General features: G+C 46.3%; 1 protein-coding gene across 14 annotated transcripts in view; it reads right to left on the reverse strand.

Annotated features, from left to right (window-relative positions):
- Positions 1-19,588, reverse strand: part of myt1b (myelin transcription factor 1b) — a 118,684-nt gene that overhangs the window by 11,649 nt on the left and 87,447 nt on the right. For 9 of the 14 annotated variants that reach the window (XM_047593157.1, XM_047593207.1, XM_047593189.1 and 6 more), the window contains 10 exons: positions 16,538-16,592; positions 14,299-14,329; positions 13,031-13,093; positions 10,711-11,075; positions 8,524-9,684; positions 6,299-6,433; positions 6,096-6,186; positions 5,779-5,895; positions 2,751-3,001; positions 2,470-2,666 (listed from right to left, as the gene is read on the reverse strand). In XM_047593157.1, the coding sequence (XP_047449113.1) occupies positions 2,470-2,666; positions 2,751-3,001; positions 5,779-5,895; positions 6,096-6,186; positions 6,299-6,433; positions 8,524-9,684; positions 10,711-11,075; positions 13,031-13,093; positions 14,299-14,329; positions 16,538-16,592 (2,466 nt within the window). The remainder of the gene's footprint in view (positions 1-2,469; positions 2,667-2,750; positions 3,002-5,778; positions 5,896-6,095; positions 6,187-6,298; positions 6,434-8,523; positions 9,685-10,710; positions 11,076-13,030; positions 13,094-14,298; positions 14,330-16,537; positions 16,593-19,588) is intronic. The other 5 variants (XM_047593171.1, XM_047593237.1, XM_047593164.1 and 2 more) reach the window with 2 other exon arrangements.

Raw genomic sequence — 19,588 nt, forward strand, 5'->3', positions numbered from 1 at the left:
AACTCATATAATTCACAATAATATCAGTTGAGTTTCAATAACTTCACAAACTGTGTGACACATTTTGTTTTTTTCATCATTTATATAGTTCAAACTACGGTGGCACTTAAAATTCTTTGCACCTTTCAGTATTTTCTGCATAAAAAAATTACTCAAATTATCAAAGAAATAAGACAAATATTATATTTGTGCATTAATTCACTATATCTGTGTGTATATGAGCTGTTCCTGCAAAATGTCCCCAATTTTAGCTTTTTATGAATGAGAAAAAAATGTTGCGCGCAGGCTACAGTTATTACGGTAGCTGCTGTTGACATCACAGACATAGAAGTTTAAATATGTTTAAACGTGAATAAATACGTCGAATGAACAGGGAAACCTGTTTTTACTGCTAGTGTGGGATTAAGGTCTTTGACTTTGTCCCTAAACTTTCATCGCGTTCTTCTTTAACTCGTCTTTTCTAGATCCACTCGTGTTCTTGACCCAGTTTCGGTTCATATTCGGTTTCTTTTTCTTTTTTTTTTTTTTTCTTGTCCTGTTCGGTCAAACGTTTTTCTGAGCGCTCAGGTTCAGAACACGACCCTATTAGTCATCTTATCTAATGTACATCAGCGCCAGCAGCAATAACACCGCGCTTCATCTCCTCAAGCTTTCTTACAGGGTTGGCAGACGAACAGAAACAGGGGAGGGGGACGGAGGGAGGGATGGAGGGAGGGAGGGATGGAGGGGGGGAGGGGGGGAGATGAGCCATGTTTTTAGCTTTCATGTAAAATGGCGCTCACATGCGCTGGTCAAGGGCCAGAAAAAATCAAAGGGTGAGGAGGAGAGGAGAGAAAAGCGGGACCAGTTCCCAGAAACGTCCCATGTTGATGAGCTCAGTATTCCCGTGTTTCGATATTAGATTTCAACGCGGCTCAGGCTCTGAATCCCGATCAGTTCCCCCAGCTGATCCCGCGCCGCTCAGGCCTGCTCTTGGATCACTTCCTCCCCCGAACAACACCTTGCACCGCTTTGCTGCCAGAGACATTCATTTTCGCGTTTTATCTTCCTTAAAACCGTGTCAGGAAATCGAAAAAAATGATGAAGCAGTCACTTTCTCTCCTCTGTGAGGCAAAAAGGCTTTTAAAAATCACAATATGGGGGAAAGTGGTGCTCCAATTACACCTCCTGTGCACAGGGAGGGGAAGGGATGGAGCGAGCGGGAAACAGAGAGATAAAGAGTGAGACTTTCAAGAGGAGAAGATAAAAAGGGGAAGAGGAGGGGAGGGGGGGAGAAAAGAAAATGAAAGAAAGAGTAGCGGGGGAGGGAAGAGGGAGAGTGGGAGATCTGTCCGGCAGATAATGAAAAGAAGGCTACCTGGTGGAAAAGTAATCCAGGGAACTGGCAGTCGGCCAAATTCAATAACAACATGAAAAGTGTGTGGGATGGAGGGATGAAACGATGAAAGGATGGGAGAGAGGTGATGCAACCGAATCTCAACACCTTCCTGTTGCTGTAAGCCAATGCCTCCTGATGATATATTCATGCAGAGTGGAGGAGCGAAGGAGGAGGAGGAGGAGGAGGAGGAGAGGAGCAGGAGAGGAGAAAGACACACCCATTACTACATCCCCTCTCATCTCTCCAGCTACCTGCAATGTTTCATCTGCACAATGAGCTCATAATCTCCTTCTCTGAGTCTTATGGAGCCGGGAAGATTCGAACACTTAACAGCAATAAAACCTTCAGCAGAGCTGCTCAAATATACGACATTACATTATGACCACCTTCCTAATGTTGTGGAGGTTTGTGGAGGACGGATGTGGCAACACCGTGGTGTTAGTGAGGGGCCTTTAAAAGGGGAGGGGCCTCTGTGATCGATGCCTCTATGGTTTAATCGATTACATGCAACAAAGGAAATTGAATAACTGATGGAAACACGTCCTCCTCCTCCTCACTAGGTGGCGACATGTGTCTTTTCAGTGGGTTTTCGTTCATGTGTCAGACCAGAATCTCAAACAACAACCAGATGGAAAACAGTTCAGCTGTTTTAATCTCATATCTCATAATGTGTCGCTACTTCTGGTGCAGATAGATGGCGCTATCCCTCAGGTGGTTCTTCCACCAGCTCTGTTTACCTTCTTCTTCTTCTTCTTCTGCGACCGGCTTTCTTGAATGTTTTTATTCATGCGCACACGCGATGTCCAGTTAAAGTCTGATTAAGGCATATACATGCCGGAAAAAACTGATCCAATCACATTATCTGAGTTTCTTAATCAGATAAGGAGAAATCCTATTGAGAACGTGTTAACATGCAATCAAGTTGTCCAGTTAAAGTCAAATTAAGGCAATAATTTGTTTTTTTAACATGTAGGTGGGTGCTACATGTCTAAATAACCCACATGAATGAATGAATGAATGCCAGCAGAACCCTGAATTGTCAGGAGGCCCTTTCATGCCGGGTGGTCATAATGTTGCGGCGGGTTTCTTACCTTGTTCTGGGGTTTGGTGCTGAGGTTCTCGGGCTTCTCCCAGCAGCGGGTGGACAGGTTGAGGATGGCAGTGGCGGCCATGTGAGCAGCTTCGGCGTCGTGGGAGTAATCGTAGGCCAGGGAGGAGCTCTTCCCGTAACCGTGGAGACCGAGGCTGGGCGGCGGCGACGACGACGACTTGGGGAACGAGGGCTTGGCTGCGGGAAAAAACAGGACTTTAACAACGACGCCGACAGTTATCATCGTAACGGACGGCGGCTCAGATTCCCCCCTCCTCTTACTTTTGAAGGCTTTGGGTGAGGTTTCGCTGGTGGGCATCTTTGGAGCAAGCGTGCGCTTCCCGAACACTTGGGCGTCGAAGCTTGCATAATCGAAGGACACCTTGGAGTACTTCTCCAGCTCCTTGGCCAGGTTGGCGCGAGGCGTGGACGGCCCCATGTTGGGCCGGTAGCTGCCGTACTGGGGCACGTCCAGCTGCTTCACGAAGCACATGGGCCTGTCGGGGGGAGAGGGAGAGGAGGTCAGGGCGGGGCTGAGGTGGGAGGTCGGAAGAAGAAGAAGAAGAAGAAACGAAGCAGAAATTAGAATTTAGAAATGAGAAGAGGAGGACAAAAAAAAAAAGAGAAGAAAGGAAAAGAAAGAGGTAGAGTAGTGAAACGGAGAGAGCAAAGATAGGGGCAACGGTGTACTTAGCAGGAGTGCAGCAGGATTAAAAGCTCTCTTATCAGCAGAGGGCACATTTGCATGTTGTACAGCATGGAATTTATGAGCTTTAAGCCCTCTCGTTTTCCTAGAGAGCCGGGGCTTTTGTCAGACCTGTTGGCGTAAATCCACTGATAAACCAGAGGAGGAGGATAGAGAGAAGGGGGAGTGGTGAAAGATGGAGGACAGACCCAGCAGCAGCAGCAGCAGCAGGGTCCCTGTATAATTTGGTCGCTGGATTTTTCCGTTCAGAGAAAAATGAGCCGTTATTTGATTTTCATTTTTAAAATTCAAGGCTTTTTGTCTTCATCAGGGCGGAGAACGGATACATGAAATTTTAAGAACTGTTTTCATTTTCTGCCTCTAAAAAAAGTAATACATTTGTTAGAAGAAAAAAAAAAGCACAATTTTTTCATATTTTCCAACCGGGAGTTTCCATTTTCAGGCCAAATATATGACTCCTCTCTGAGGTTTCCCTGGTCCCCCCCCCCCCCCCCCCCCCCCCCCACGACCGATATATCCCCTCAGACAATGATGGACCCCTATAGACGCTGCAACGACAAAATGACACAAATCTAGCTTTGAGGACATGCAAAAAGAAAAGAAAAACACTAGGACTACAGTAAATAAGCAAATCTGTAATTAAGGGCCCCCAGTCTGTCCTGAAACAGCCCCGTCCCTGTGACGTGATGTTTGATGTGATGGTAAAACGAGGTTTATCATCTGCAGGAATCTCTGCACACGTACCAGAGTAATGTTATAATGTTAGCTAGTAGTGAACTATTCCCTGATTATATGGAGCTAGTTTTAGTTTTTACCTGAAATATGCAGCTTAGTTTTTCTGCAGCCACGTCCTCCTCACTGAGACTCTTTTATTGTGCTGATCCATGCTCTTACTTTGAAAACTTCCGGTCACACAATTCTGTCTTCTACTGATTTTATTTTTTTTGTTATTGAGAAACAAAACTATTTTTTTAAAGTTTTATTCATCCATTCTTGACCCTGATAAAGAAAATAAATGAATTTCAATTTAAATTTTTGAATTTCCTCTCATCTTCTGTTTTTTAATGTCTATTTCTGAAAAAATCCAACGACGGGAACATACACGGACCCTGCAGCAGCAGCAGCAGCAGCAGCAGCAGTGAAGTGAAGTGACCTTCCTGTCTTCTTCTTGTTGTTTGTTATTACTTTAACCTCTTCTTTCCTCGGGTTCCATATCACAGCCCCTCGTCTCCAACCATACGTCCGCTAACGAGCTACAAGACCTGGCCTGCAGTCACGCGGCCGACGGGACGCGGTGGCACGCCGCTTAACTCTTTCTAAAAAACCACGCATGGATCACAGGGGGTTTCTGTTGCTTATTTCTCCCTTTTGCATGAATTCATCGCGCTGAGGAATCCTTCAGCCTCGCACACAACAGCCTCATTTGAATAACAATCTGAGAAAACAAAGCAGGCCTTATTACGTTTTAATCCTCAATGCTTTGTCCGACCGCTGATGAGGTCCTCCTCAAGGAAAGCAATTATTATTTTTTTTTTCCTCCTGCTCCCCCTGCAATGCCCCTATAACTTGCATAATTAGCTTATCGGCTGCATTATTAATTAAAATACCAGTGAGGAGGAGGAGGCGCGCGGACTTGGTATAATACCGGTGTCTGGTTTGTGTTAATTATCATTCTTTCGGCCATGATCACGTTGCCTGGGCCGGCGGGTGGTGGGGGGTGGGGGGTGGGTGGGTGTTGGGGCTGTAGGAGGGGGGGTGAGGGAGGGGGGTGGATGAATAGTGATAAAGAGATCTTAGGGTTTGAGGTGACAGTAATGATTACTGTCACCTCAGACTGGAAGCTTCAACTTTCTGCTTATTATTGAGTCATTAACAGGTCGGCTCCACCTCTCATGTGTGGGGGGGTAGAAGGAGGGAGGGATGGGTGGGGGGATGGGGGGGGCACAGTAACCAAGGTCAGGACTGTCTCTGTAGTAAAGCAGTTAACCTTGACGGGTTCGGGCTCAGCTGTGAGGGGCTCGGGTCGGTCTTTATGTGAGAGGAAAAGGTCACCGGTCCCGGGTCGACACGAGACCCCGTCACGCTCCGTTTCATTTCCACGGGGGCCCGGAGCGGACAAAAAACCATTACAAGGTAATTAGATAAGTTTAAAAGCTTTGGAAATGGTTCCTAAAACCTTTTATTTAACATTTAATTATTTCTCAGTTTCTACATTCTGTAACGTGATGGTATATATCTGATACAGTTAATACTTATTATTGGATTATTTGACATATGAGAACGGGAACGTTAAATCAAACGCTTAATAACTAATAAACTACAGTCTGTGCACGTTCATTAACATGTAACTAACTAAACTAGTGAACTAATATTGGACAGAAGTGACACCACGACATAAACCGGAAATATAAAACTTAAGAAGGTTTCAATGACTGAAGGTTATTTTATCGAGATATTTGCATTAATGAGAATAAAATAAGGTGTAATCAAGCTCGTTTTAAGACGTTAACTTCCTGTTCTTTTCTTATTTAAACACCCAGTGTGATTAGTTATTCTGTTTTTTTCCTGTCCTGTGAGAGCTCAGCCATGTGCGCGAGGACCCACCTCAGCACTCTGTCGTTGGGGCTTCCCTTGAGGTGCTCGCCGCCGAGATGAGGGAGGGGCTGCTTCTCGTGGCCCTTGGACAGTTTCTCTGCAGCAGCGATGGGGCAACCAGACAAACTGGAGCGAGAGAGAAGGAGAATATATTAAAAGGAGGGCACGCTGCTGCTGACTGCGTGAAACGGGCGTGATGTGGTCTGACACGTGTCAGCCCGTCCTGAATACATGAATCTGTGAAAACGCTGCTCGTCTGCAGGGACGTGGACGCTCCAGACACGACACTATGTGTGCGCTTGTTAAGGACGGCGTGTGCGACGTACCTGCGGTGCGTGTTGCGGTTGCTGTTGACGTGGCCCTGGCCGGTGCAGCCGGGGGTCGGACACTTCAGGACGTTCTCGTGCATGGCCAGAACTGAGGAGGAGACACAGGCAGCGTCAGACACTTTCATTCACCCCGGTATCGTTTTCATTTTCTAAGCAGCTGCAAAAAAGAATTAAAATAAAAAGAAAAGAGAAGCGCTCACTCTCGGGGGGGATCCTGTCCTTGTGCGGACAGCCTGACAGGCTGCGGTGGTGGGGGTAAAGACCGGTCACGTGACCCGTTCCATCACAACCCGGCGTCGGACACTTGATTTCCCTCTTCTCGGGCCTAGAGCTCTCTGGACCACAGAGGGACGGGACGGGACAGCGTGAGACATCAGGAGACAAGGACGAGGGGAAAAGAAGAAGAAGAAGAAGAAATAAATGCGAGGAGAGGGAAAGTCGGGACGGATGTGGGGGATAAAAGCGAGCGGTTAACGCCATCAGACGGTCTGCTCGGCTGAGCATGAAATCTAGACATATTTCAGACTGCTGTGTGAAAGCAACACCATCTGTATCCTCTCCTCTCGTCTCACCCGTCTCTCTAATGCGCGGGGTGGTTTATGCGTTACTGTAATTATGATTTTCAAAGTTCAACCTCGCTTCGTTTGGCTCAAACATTTTCAAAACCCTGTCAACAACATCTGAAAGATCCACCAGGAGGAAGGAAACAACAAATCTCACGCTGAACTGAAATATTCATACTTACGATACCAGGTCGATCAAAATATCGATACTTTGGATACTTCAGTCATTCGAGTTAATGCATATTAACAGAAACACAATAGAAAGTAACTAAAGTATTAAGTTGTAGCAACACAACAAACCTTGTGAAACACAAACTCAGGTTAAACTACAGCACAGATGCAACGTTTCATTTTATAGTCGTTCTTAATTGTTAAACAATCATTTATTATAATATAATTATATTATTTTAATTATTTATTTTTTTGTTTGAAACAACATTTTTATATGTTTTGTATGATTGTGTCACATATATAGTAAAAGAGTTTAAAATAAATAAATAAACTCTGATGTCTTGTATTCTGAATAAATAGAAGCTATTTTTTTAGATTTACCGGGAACATTACGTGTCTTTGCACGGTATCGGTATTTGGATCGGTATCGCAGATCGGAAAGTAAATCGGTGGTATCGAACCTCAGGATTAACGAGGCTCCTCCAGGTAAACGGTAAACGGTGTTGGTCGCTCTCACTACACGAGTGGAGAGGGAAAAAAAAAAAAAAAAAAAAAAAAGGAGCAAGAGGGTGGCGCGATGCTCTGTTGGTCCTTCAAATTGAATGTTAACGAGACACGCGTCTCCTAATTAGCGTCGAGCAGAACAGGAGCGTCACCGCGGGAGGGAGTCGAGGCCAAGGAGAGGGCAGCACTATCAGGCATGTAATCACGGCGCCGCTATAGCGCGAGGAGCATGACAAGTGGGCAGCGCGCCAGCTGTGGAGCACGAGGCCGCAACGCATGCGGCACGTAAACAAACAGTCTGCAGCGACCTGCGCTTTTTTTTTTTTTTAACTGGCCGTGTTGTCGCCCCTCCCCTCCCCTCCTCTCTTCAGCTGGAGCCACTTCACCCCCCCTCCCTCCTCTTCCCGTTACATCTGAACGGAGCTCTGTGACTCATCGCCGTTTATTTGGTACACTGTGTTTATTTGCACGCTCTGCTCCCGACACGAGCTTTGACAAATCACGCTGGTTCACAGGGCGCAGAGTTTTTTGGGGCCAGAGCGTCGACTTTCTCCTTTTCTGTTCACGTTGGTGACGATTCACAAAAAAAAAAAACTGAGGCCTCGCTGCTTCATCTGCTTTACGGACCCCCTACCTACTAAATATGTGCTATATTAAAATAAAACCTAGTGTTATTTATAAATATGTATTATTAGCTTTACTCTACCTTTACTAAAATGTGTTGGACTCATGTCTATTTAAATAAATTTGTGGAGAAAAATATAAAAATATATAACAAAAGTCTAATCAACCAAAGACTTTGAGACGCCCCCTGCAGTACCTGCGTGGACCCCTAGGGGCTGCACACCCACCTACGCTTTAAGTCATAGCCTCTGTGTTTGTGGGTCATGATTTCCTGTGTCTCCATTTCCATTAGCGTTACCAAAAAATAAATTGAAATTCTCCATCTTTCTTGAGGACACTCGTATTCTCCTCGTACCTGAATGTTAAACACGCAGCTAGAACAAGGGGATAATTAGCTCAACTTTGCATAAAGACACGCGGCTTTTTAAACCTTTAAAGCTTTTAAAGCCTGCTGCCTGACATCCCAGGATGACGGTGAAGAGAAAGTGACATTTTTCCTGACTGAACTGAGCTCTCTAACGGAGCTCTCAAAGCTGGATGGCTCTCTGCTCCCCTCGTCCTACCTTTGCTGAAGTAGCTCTTGCGGATGACGTCCAGGTGCTTGGGCCTGTCCTCCATGGTGAAGTAGCGCTGGTGGTGGATGTCCGGGGCGCGGAGCAGCTCCCTGGGCCCGGCCGGCTTCACCTGCTCCGCCTTCAGGGCGATGGCCTGCTCCAGCAGGCCCAGGTTCCCGCGGGTCATGTCGAACATCTCCGACTCGTCCGTCACCGCGGAGCGCTGCGACAGGCTGTCCTCGTCGTCGCGCTCGTCGTCCCCGTCCGCGTCCTCGAAGTCCTTCTCCTCCGACCGGTCCGACCGCACCTCGATGACGTCCGGCGAGGCCGAGGACGAGGCCTTGTGGCCCGTTTTGTAGCCCTCGCCTCTGGGGATGGGGAAGTAGTCCTCCAGCGGACTGGCCCTGTGGCAGCTGAAGCTGAGCGGGGGACCGGTCATGTAGTTGTGTAGCGAGCCCGGCTTGTGAGAGTCGTATTTGTGGAGGGGGCTGGCTCTGTTATAGTTCTCCAGGGGACTGGCCCTGTGTGAGTTGTAGTCCTCCGGAGGACTGGCCCTGTGGTCTTCTGTCTTGATGTGAGTTCCCTGAGCTGCTGCGGTGCTGGTGATGGTGCGGATGGCAGTTGGCACATCAGAAAGTGGCAGAACATGGTCCCTGTGCTCCTCTTCCTCCTTCTCCTCCTCCTCCTCCTCCTCCTCTTCTTCCTCTTCTTCTTCTGCTGCTGGAGCGTCCTGCCTCTGCTGTGGTGGCTCTACCGTCCCCTCCTGCTCCTGCTCCTCCTCCTCCTCCTCGTCACCTTTGATCTGTTGGCGTTGGACGCCTTCGCTGTGGCTCGAGTCCTTGCGCTGCTCCTCCTCCTCCTCCACCTCCCTCTGCAGGACGGACGCGTCCTCCTCCTCTTCTCCTTCCCTCTCGTCAACGCGGTCCCCATGCTCCTCGTCCGCTCCCTCGCCCCGAGCGTCCACCGCGGTGACGTCCTCCTCCGTCTCCATGGCAACAGGCTGCTGAGCGGACACGCTTGGAGTCATGTTGCCCAGGTGGAGGAGAGAGTTGGCCACCTCCTCGGCGCTCTGCGAGGGAGGCTCGCGCTCCTCGGCCGGCGACGCCGCCGCCGCTGATGCTGCCGCTGCTGCTGCTCTGGGTTCAGGCTCGATGATCACACACTCTTCCTCTGCAACAACAACAAAAAACAAAAAAAACAAAGAGGACGGAGGGTGAGTCAGCTGCATCATCACCTCCATCAGCTCGGAGACGCTGGGACTCCTGGGACCTCGTTAGGAGGAGTCATCACCAGGGATGACAGCTATAGTGCCGGTAAGGACGGTGAAGTCAGACCTCTGCATGACGCCCAAATCAATCCACTTAAAACCCAAACGGTTCATCAGAGGACGCTTTAATCATGACGCCTCTGATTCAAGGAGCCTTCCGCCAACTTTACTCACTCATTAACTCAGCATCCACACACAGAACAGAATCATATCTGGGTTTGGAGATTTATAAGATATATATTCGAGAACAAATTTTGATTTATCTGCAAGAAGTAAGATGGATTTTGGGGACTTGGGGAAAAAAAATACAATTCCAAAAAGTTCTTGCTTTTAAGAAATGTCTATATTCTAGTAAAACAGTTGTGAACTAAAGTTAAATACTTATTTATCCCTTGTTGATACCAGGGTGACTCCAAATGTCTTATTTTGTTGGATTAGTGGTTTTAAAGACAATAAATGTGACACAGAACGTAGAAAAACTACAGGCCAAACGTCTGGAAGCAGCTTCAAGTTTCTGTTCACATGTCTCCATTAAAAACCAGCATGAGTTCTATGTATTTACCACATGATCAGACTTTACTTTTACTGATATGAACCATTTTCCTCAGTTTATCTTTAGCTGAACATTAACGTTACCAGAACATTGTTGGTAATAAATGTCAGAAAAAAGAAAAGAAGAAGGTTTAGTTTTAGGGTCGAGAAGATTTAAAGAGTCACAACTTCAGAACAAGTAAAAACATCAGCAAAACAAATCAGTTTGCATTGTTCACTTTAACTCAAATACCTGATAATTATAGTAAAATGTCTGATAAGTTTCTCTTCACATAATAATCATGTTTATTTTGATGCCGATGAAACTTTTATGGACAAATTTTTTTGTTTGTCTGTAGTGAATTTAACTCGTTGACTGATGCATGAAACAGAACTACCTTCCTCCTTCTGCTGCGTCTCCTCCTCTGGTCCGTTTGTCTGTCCGTCCTGTGTGACGTCCTCCGTCATCTCCTCCTCCACCTCCTCTACGCCCGCATCGCTCTCCTCCTTTTCCTCCTCCTCCTCCTCCTCCTGCTCCTCCCCCTTCTTGCCCTCCTCTGTTTTCTCCCCGTCCTTGTCCCCCTCGCCCTCGGCCTCGCTGCTGGCGTCGCTCTCGGCGCTGAAGCCCTCGTCCAGGGCCAGTTTCAGGGGGTGGGACTTCCTCTTGGAGGCGGGACGCTCCGCTTCCTGCTCCTGCTCCTGCTCCTGCTCGGCCTCTGCTTCCTCGAGGCGTCGCTTTCTCGCTATGGGGCAGCCCAGGATGCTTATGACGGAGGGAGGGAAGGGAGAAAAGACGAAAATAAAGCACTTCTGCAATCGGAAAACGCACTCGAACACGTCCAATAAAACCTCATGCACCTTGTGAGATAAAGATAAGATAGACATGAAGACGGATGAAGCGGCCTGAGGGGGGCGCCATGCTCGCTCGTCGCTTGCTCTGCTCACACATCACAAGCAATCTCAGCCAATTGAGTGGAACGTTTAATGAACAACTTGCATGGAGAGGCGGGCGGGCGAAGCAGCGGAGGGTGAAATCCAATAAACTCCCTCTCGCTCTCACCTGGGAGACGCCGAGGGGAGACGCAGGGACGATCTATAAACAAAGTGCATCTGAAAATTGCCCGCTGAACGAGTACACATGTAAACAGATAGCTAATATCTGCCCCCCCCCCCCTCAATAAAGAGGAGTCACAAGCCAGTGAGCGGGCCCCGAGTCTCACACCTAGGGGCCTCTGAGGGCGAGAGATGAGAAACAAGGAGGGAGGGAAGGAGGGAGGGAAGGAGGGAGGGGGAGTTAGAAATAAAAATCCTGAAGAAATCACATTTAGAAGCTGAGAAGTTCATTACTTTGTTGTGGATCTGGAGGCTTCGGGGAGTCACTCTCAGCGGAGTCTGTTTATTCAGAATGATGATGATGAACGAGCTCAGAATGATTCGACCGATATCTTTAAAAACCATCGGTGAAGGTTCTCAGTCGTCCAGGTCACGATACGACCGACAAAAAACTACCTGGAACCTCTTTTTATTTCTTTAACCTCCTGAGACCTGAGCTCGTGTTTGGTATTTACTTTTAATTTCTCTTTATTTGGGATTAGTAGAACGTAAGAGTGTCGAAGAAAATGATGTCCTCATGTGTGGACACCAGGATTATTTTATATAATGTTATATCAATATTATAATAAAGTCATTAATATGTAACAAAATATAAAACTGTGAATTCTCATGTCTGAACGTTGTCGTGCAAAAGCAGAACAGCAAATAATAAAGTCACAACGTCCTCAGTCGAGTTCTTGCTATTGACAGAATTTCTCGTGTTAAAGTAGAAACGTTAATAATTATAAATAAACAAGTTTCAGCTGTAAAATTTGATGAGGTTTTGTACCTTTGTCCACTGTTGTTAACGTGACCGCTGTCATGTTTTTACACCAACTAGTATCTAGTTACGAGGATAAAAGTTTAAACGTTTAACGTCCCCGTATGAGGACGCGGGGTCTCAGGAGGTTAAGTGTAAAAGCTAAATTTCAAGGCAAGCGTTGAGATTCACTTTGTTTGTGGGTGATCAGACAAAAGAAAATCTGCAACTCCATGAAAATCTCGGTGGAAGGTTTGTTTGAACGAGTCCTTCAGGAAACTGAGACGACGTCAAGGTCTCGACACGGTTTCTAAAGCCGAAGGAACCTGGACTGAACTGTATAAAAGCAAAACGATATCTCCCTGTTTGTGCTGCAGAATTTAACCTAGAGCCAGTTAGCTTAGCTTAGCTTAGCTTAGCAGCTGTAAAAAAAGGGGGAGACGTCCAGCCCACCTGCACCGAAAGCAAGCAACTATTTATTTACAGAACAAGAGCTCAAGACACTTGCCGACTTCCTCCACGTTTTCCATTTAGATGTTTGTATTAAAGTGATGTTTGAGAGGTGCAGTCTCTGTTCTGATTTATAATAGATGCACACTAACCCCCCCCCCCCCCCCCCCCCCCCCACCCCACCCCCCCCCCGGTTCCGGTCCCCAGTTCACTCATAATTTGAGCACAGATATCATCTAACGCTCTGCATGAAACCAAAGAAGTGCATTTCCTTTCAAAAAGCACAGAGCAGATGCTGTGGGATCGGGGGGGTGGGGGTGGAGGGGGGGATACAGAGGGTGGGTGGGGTGAGGAGGACAGACAGGAAGGGGAGACAGCGTTTCTTTTTTTTTTTTGTTTTTTTTTATCTGCCCTACCTTCTGTGTCGTGAGTATCTCCCACTGATATGGCCGGAGCCATTGCATCCAGGGGTGGGGCAGCTGGATGAGATGGATGGATGGAGGTTAGAGATATGCTTAAGACATGGGTGCATTTTAGTCCCCCCCCCTCCCCTCACCCTTCCCCCTTAAACCCTCCCTCCCTCCCTCCCACGCAACAGCAATGACCCAACAGGCAAAATAAATAAATAAATAAATAAAATAAACGTCAGTCATGATAAACGAAGCAAAGACATGCAGACTGAGCACATGCACAAAGACATGCAACCCCCCCCCCCCCCACGTCCCCCCCACACCCCCACCCGTCCACACACATGATGCATCAAGCTGGAGAAAACACAATATTGTGCGTCGTACATCAAGACCGGCCTATATCCTGTTACTGGGGGAGACAAGGATCAGCGGAGACCTGTTGTAATTTCCCCTGCTCTGCTTTTCACCACTCATCATCATCATCCTCATCCTCATCAGGCCTTTTTCTTTCTTTCTTTTTTTTGTATCCTCTCCTCTCCCTCCTCTTCCTCCTTTCATTCAGGTTGCCATGACCCCTCAGGATGGCTCATTTCAATTCTCATTAACTTCCCCCAGCAATTGCCCTTTATTACTTCAATTATCCTTATTATTAATTTCGCTTATTAAGAAATGCTGCATTTGCATTTTAAATGACGCACCTTCTCGCCTCCCTGCTGATTTTTCTGTCTTTATCATGAAACAGGATTTTTTTAAATTTTATATTTTTATTTTTGTGGGTGAGGGAAGGAGGGAGGGGGTGTAGAGCACAGGCTCTGGGGTGAAGTGTGACCAAACGAGAGAGGATGAAATAATCATTTAGAGGGAGATGGAGGATTTGGCTTCATGGGGCAGGAAGGAGAACGTAGGGAGGAGGGAAAACTAAATTATTTGCCCCCGCCCTCCTCCCTCTCGCTGTCCTCTGTCCTTCGATCGGGTGGCAAAAAGATCATACGGCCATTTCACTGCATAGCAGGAGACAGAAAAGAGGCCGTGGGATCGATAGCAGCCGCGTGGAGCCACTGACCATGAGCTCAGCAGCAAATCTAAAAATGTATTTATATCTCTCTCTATATATATATATATTTATATACGTACAGCATCATCTAAAGAAGCACTGACAGTGAGTCAATGAGCGGCTGCTGGGGTGAGAGTGGGGGGGTGGGGGGGGGTTCGGCGGTGCACATAAAAGAACTTTATAAAAAAGGATTTGCACAAAGATGAAGGTGTTTCCTTACCTCAGCTCTTGTCCAACAAGCTCAATAGGAACTGAGGGGGAGAGAAAAGGGAGAGAAGGGTGTGGGGGGGGGGAGGAGAAGAAAGACACAGGGAGGGAGAACAAAGGTGAGCGAACGCACAAAAAGCTGCGCTGCTAAAAGAAACCCAGATCAATAAATCACAAATGCATACGAATCCCAGGAGCATTCCTCATAGAGGCCGACTGCATGATCAGGAGAAAGAAACACCTACACACTCCGGAGGTACTTCACACACACACACACACACACACACACACACACACATCTGTGTACATGCAAACACAAGCACAAAACAAACACACACACAGAGAAAACCTGGATCAGCCGAACTGTTACAGCACCGTTCAGAAAAAAAAACGAAACACAAAAAGTGACAATTCTATGCAGACTTCAGCAATAAAACACATGATTAATTGTTGCGCGTTCTTTATCATAATTGGGGGGGAAATGAAATTAAAAAAAAAAAAAAGCAAAAGTGCCTTCATCAGTGGAAAACAGCTCTTCTCTCAGGGTCAACTTATAGTAATTGCCTCCCTCACATAAATCAAGTGCTCCTCGCGAGCAACACAAACAAACACACACAGCTCTGAGGCCGTGGACATCGATCGAGGAGGAGGAGGAGGAGGGGTGGGGGGTCGGGTTGGGCGGGGTTGGATGGAGTGTGTTGGTTGGGGGGGGGGTTTGGAGAAATATCCTATTTTCATTTGCAGCGAAAAATAAAATAAATGAGAAAACAATCGGATGCTTGGAGAATTCAGTTTGGGCTCAGATATCATGAGCATTAGTCACAGAGAGAGTCTGGTATCAACACACACACACACACACTGACACACACACTGACACTGACACACACACACACACACACTGTTTATGTGTGTAGCATCTGAGTTTCTCAGTCTTTCATCATGTGCTGCTGAAATGACTGGACGCCTCCTTGAGCTCTGAGCCCTGTGAACTGATGCTCGGCTGTCTCAGTTCTAAACATCAAACACACACACACACACGCACACACACACACACACAGGACGCACACACACACACACACACACGCACACGCACACACACACGCACACACACACACACACACGTGCATGTGTATTAGGACGCACTAAAATGCACATATAGTTTAGTATGAACACACTTTATCTTTATAATAAGAATAAAATAAAGCTCTAATCACAACTATTTGACATCTGGGTTAAAAACAACAGAAATTCTTCTACTTTTTATGCATTATATTGTTTTTTTGTTTTTTTACTGCAGCTTCTTCTAATTCCATGTGCAACCAAACCTATGAAAATATAGTAAAATATATACGAAATAAGAAGAACAGAAGCTCGTTATTGCAACGGACCAATCAGGTGCAGTTTTCTCGACAGTTTGAAGATAATTCATAAATGAATCCATAATGAAATCAGTTGAAACTGATGATTAAAGATGAGCTAAGAGGCTTTTCTGCCTCCTCCCTCTACTGATCCAGCAGCAGGTTATCTGGAGTCACCTCCTAATGTTTGGATCAGATTTTGCTCCTGATATTGTCTGAGAAGGATTTTTTTTGTTTCCTTTCCGTATTTAATTGACAGAAACGAGCTGTGGATTTGATGTTTATTCTAATACCTGTACGTGTTTTGTTCTCAGGGAAAAAACCCAGCAAACACTAAAGGCTGCTGCATTATTAATGTGAGATAACGGACTAAATGGAACCACATGTGGTTTTGAGTCGAGGTGAGTTATATATGCTGAAAGTTTCTGTCATTTCTGGGCAGCATTTATTTTGAAATTGAAATGTTCACTACTTTTTTTTCCCACTCACCAAACTGAAGTTAGTTCATTACTTATATTCACTTCAGTTCTTTAGGTTCTTCCCTTCCCTATTTTTGAGTCTGTGCCGTCTAAATTTAATCCCTCTGGGATCAGCAAAGTCTCATCTTAAAATGAAATGTCACATAATGGTTGTTAGCAGCAACACGACCAACATGAACCTTTAAAAACCTCGTTGCTTTGGCTGCTGCTGCTGCTGCTTCCTATCGACATCGAGCACCAGGACGATTTCAACGATGGAGACGCTTAAAACAAACTAGGACACATCATAAGATCCCACAGATTCTTGATCAGCTTGGGATCAGGTCTGTCTGACAGTGGTCATAATGTTGTGGCTGATCGGTGCACACACGGCGCTGAAACAGAATGAGATGAGACGGACGCGATCAACACTCACCTCTGATTCCCTTGGACCGAGTGCGGGTTCGCTTGTCGTCACCTTCTACACTCATCTGGAGGAAAGAAGAAGAAGGAAAGAACTTAAACACGATACGAGAACATTCAGACAGCAGTCACATCTTTAAACCTCCTGAGACCCTGCGTCCTCATATGGGGACATGACGGTTTAGGTTTTATCGGAACTCATTCTGCTTCATTTAAACCCTTTGTCCTCATTAGTGGACGCTTTAGTCTGCCATCTAGTGGCAGGAAAGGTTAAAACTTCTAGTTTGATATGACGTGCATGTTACATCAATTTTAGTCTTTAGAATATAAATAATGAAATAATCCCAGTGTCCACATATAGTGACGTTTATTCGCACTAGTGCAGAAAGGTTAACTTCTAGTTTGTATGACCAAACGTGGAGATCAATTTACTTTAAATATAAATAATGAAATAATCCCAGTGTCCACATATGAGGACAATGTTTTTTCATAAACTAAGCTTAGTTTTTACGCCTTCTGATCCCAAATACCGTGGAGAATTTAAAAAAGCAGCCGAAATAAAAGCTCGTTCCTCAGAGTATTCCCTCCGACCCTCAGCAAGATCCACCAACATCACGCTCACTCATCGGCACCAAATACCCGCGGAAAAACAACTCACTGTTCAGCTACTTCAGATCCCCCCCCCCCCCCCCTCCTCCTCCTCCTCCGCTCCACACCCTCCCATCACTCCTCTTCTCCCTGTAATTTCCTGCATCTGAGTGGTCCTCATGATTGTAGTCTGCAGAGGCAACAGGCGGGGCCGCCTGCACGAGGGGCCACGGCCCCCGTAAGCAAAAAAAAAAAGAAAGAGGGAGGCCTGACAATCATAACTATGCTGAACACAATAATAAAGCAAAAACACACAGGCTGCTAAAAAGCCACAGTAATAACCCTTTTACCAGGAGGAGACGCATGTGTGTTTGTGTGTGTGTGTGTGTGTGTGTGTCCTGCCTCCGCTTTTAAGCCACAAAGGAGCAGGTGTTAACCCTGGAAGCAACACACACACACAAACACACAAACAGACACACACACTGACCCTCAGCCACACCTCCTCAGCCCCCCCCCTCGCTCTCAGTGCACTCTAAAGCTATCAGATGCTTTTTAGACACAATGGAGCCATTAGCTTTGATTACTGGACTTAGGCCTTTTTTATATATATATTTATATATATATATATATATATATATATATATATATATATATATATTGCAGGTCTCCCCCTCTTTCTCCCCCCCGACCCCCCCACCCCCCCTGTACACACCCCATCCACCCTCTTTTTATCCCTCCAGTTGCCCGCACTCCCCTGTCCATGCCCAGACACTTAGCTGCTTTGTTGCTTTTCTATAGTTAAGTTGGCAGCGCCACAGTGGGATTCAAACACCCTTCTTCTCTCCCCCCCCCCCCTCATCCTCATCCTCCCCCCTCCCCCCTCCTCCTCCCCCTCCTCTCTATTTGGCAATGCCCCTTTCCTGCTAATAGACTACTTATGAAAAGAAGGAGGGAAAGAGGGATGAGAGACGGATGAAACACGCTGTTGTTGCGAGAAAGAGGCTGCGCTTCATTCATTAGCATTTAGTGTTTGGCCGGAGGTACAGGTGCAGGCGCGGACCCCTCCCTCACCCCTCCCTCACCCCCACCCTCCCCCTCGTGCAGTGATGTTCTGGCCTTCAGCTCAAAGTCCGACTCTCGAGTGTCTGCACGAGTTTCAAAGAACATGTGAAAGAAAAGCAAAGATGAGGCGCCTGAACTTCTCTAGTTCTTTTACACAAATGAATCAGATCATCCAACAAATGCTTTAAAAGTTTGGATGAGGAAGAAATAAGTCCTGCTGCACCTGAACTATGGAGCATTTTATTATGACTCTCAGCTCGAAAATATATTTTCAGTCACTGTTTGTTAACTTCCGAGCAACAAAAGCACTTATTTTCTGGGAAACTAGTCTAATATAACAGCATAATAATATTAATTTGAGCTGAACATCGTCTAAGTTGGAAAAATACAACCACAATAAACCACGACTGGAATTAAAAAGCTCCACATGTAAACTGCTTTGAAGTGTTTTATCCGAACCCGGTTTAATAAAACAACTAATCAATCATGAAAATAGCTTTAAAAAAAAAGAAAAAAAAAGAATCTGCAGCTAATTTCCTCTCAGAAAACGAGACGAGAGTCTGGAGGCAAAAAAAAAAAAAGACGCAGCTACATCGTTGTGTTTGGAAAGACACAAACAATCATGAATTGGACTCGATTAGCTGGATGCTAAGGGAGGTGGAATAAAAAAAAAAATGTTATTGGTTATTTTGAATGACTGAATGTAAGTGGAGAGGGAGAGAGGGGGAGGAGGAGTGTGAATGAATGAACGAATGAATGTGTGAGTGAGACTGAACCAAAGCACTCGTCCTTCATGAAAAGATCACACACTGGCTCCTCCTGCACCTCCTCCTCCTCCTCCTCCTCCTCCTCCTGCTGCTCACGCTGACGGTCGTCGGAGGAATCAAAACCTGGACTGAAAAAGGGCTCCTTGCTTCTTTCATGTTTGCGTAACCATAGTTACGCACATTTAAATAGGTAAGCGCATCTGAGCTTTCCTCCTTTTCCCGTCCTTTTCTCTCAATTCCAGCTCATTAAATTTGTATGAACACAAAGTCACCGCAAATGAGTCCAGATGCGGCCGGGGTTCAGCATTCACCTCATTCTCATAATCTCTTTCAAAGGAGCCTCTTCTCCTTCTTCTTCTTCTTCTTTTCCTTTCGTTCTTTTTTAAATGTATGTTCACAACTTGTCCTTTACCTTCCTGTCTTTTAATTAGCCTCCTTGAGCGGCGCATGTAGGTGGGCCGGCGCAACACGCGAGCGTGCACAGATTACTGTACGTGTTTGGGTTTTAACTGGTGTGAAATGTGGCGTGGAGCAGCAGAGGAGGAGGAGGAGGAGGAGGAGGAGGAGGACGCGGCTCATCCCTACAGGCTGTGTTGTACATTATCAATTACGTCCTTCTTTGTGTGCAGCGGTCGGAGCGCGAGGGC

The sequence above is a fragment of the Mugil cephalus genome, chromosome 1 (genome assembly GCF_022458985.1).
Source record: "Mugil cephalus isolate CIBA_MC_2020 chromosome 1, CIBA_Mcephalus_1.1, whole genome shotgun sequence".
Lineage (NCBI taxonomy): Eukaryota > Metazoa > Chordata > Actinopteri > Mugiliformes > Mugilidae > Mugil > Mugil cephalus.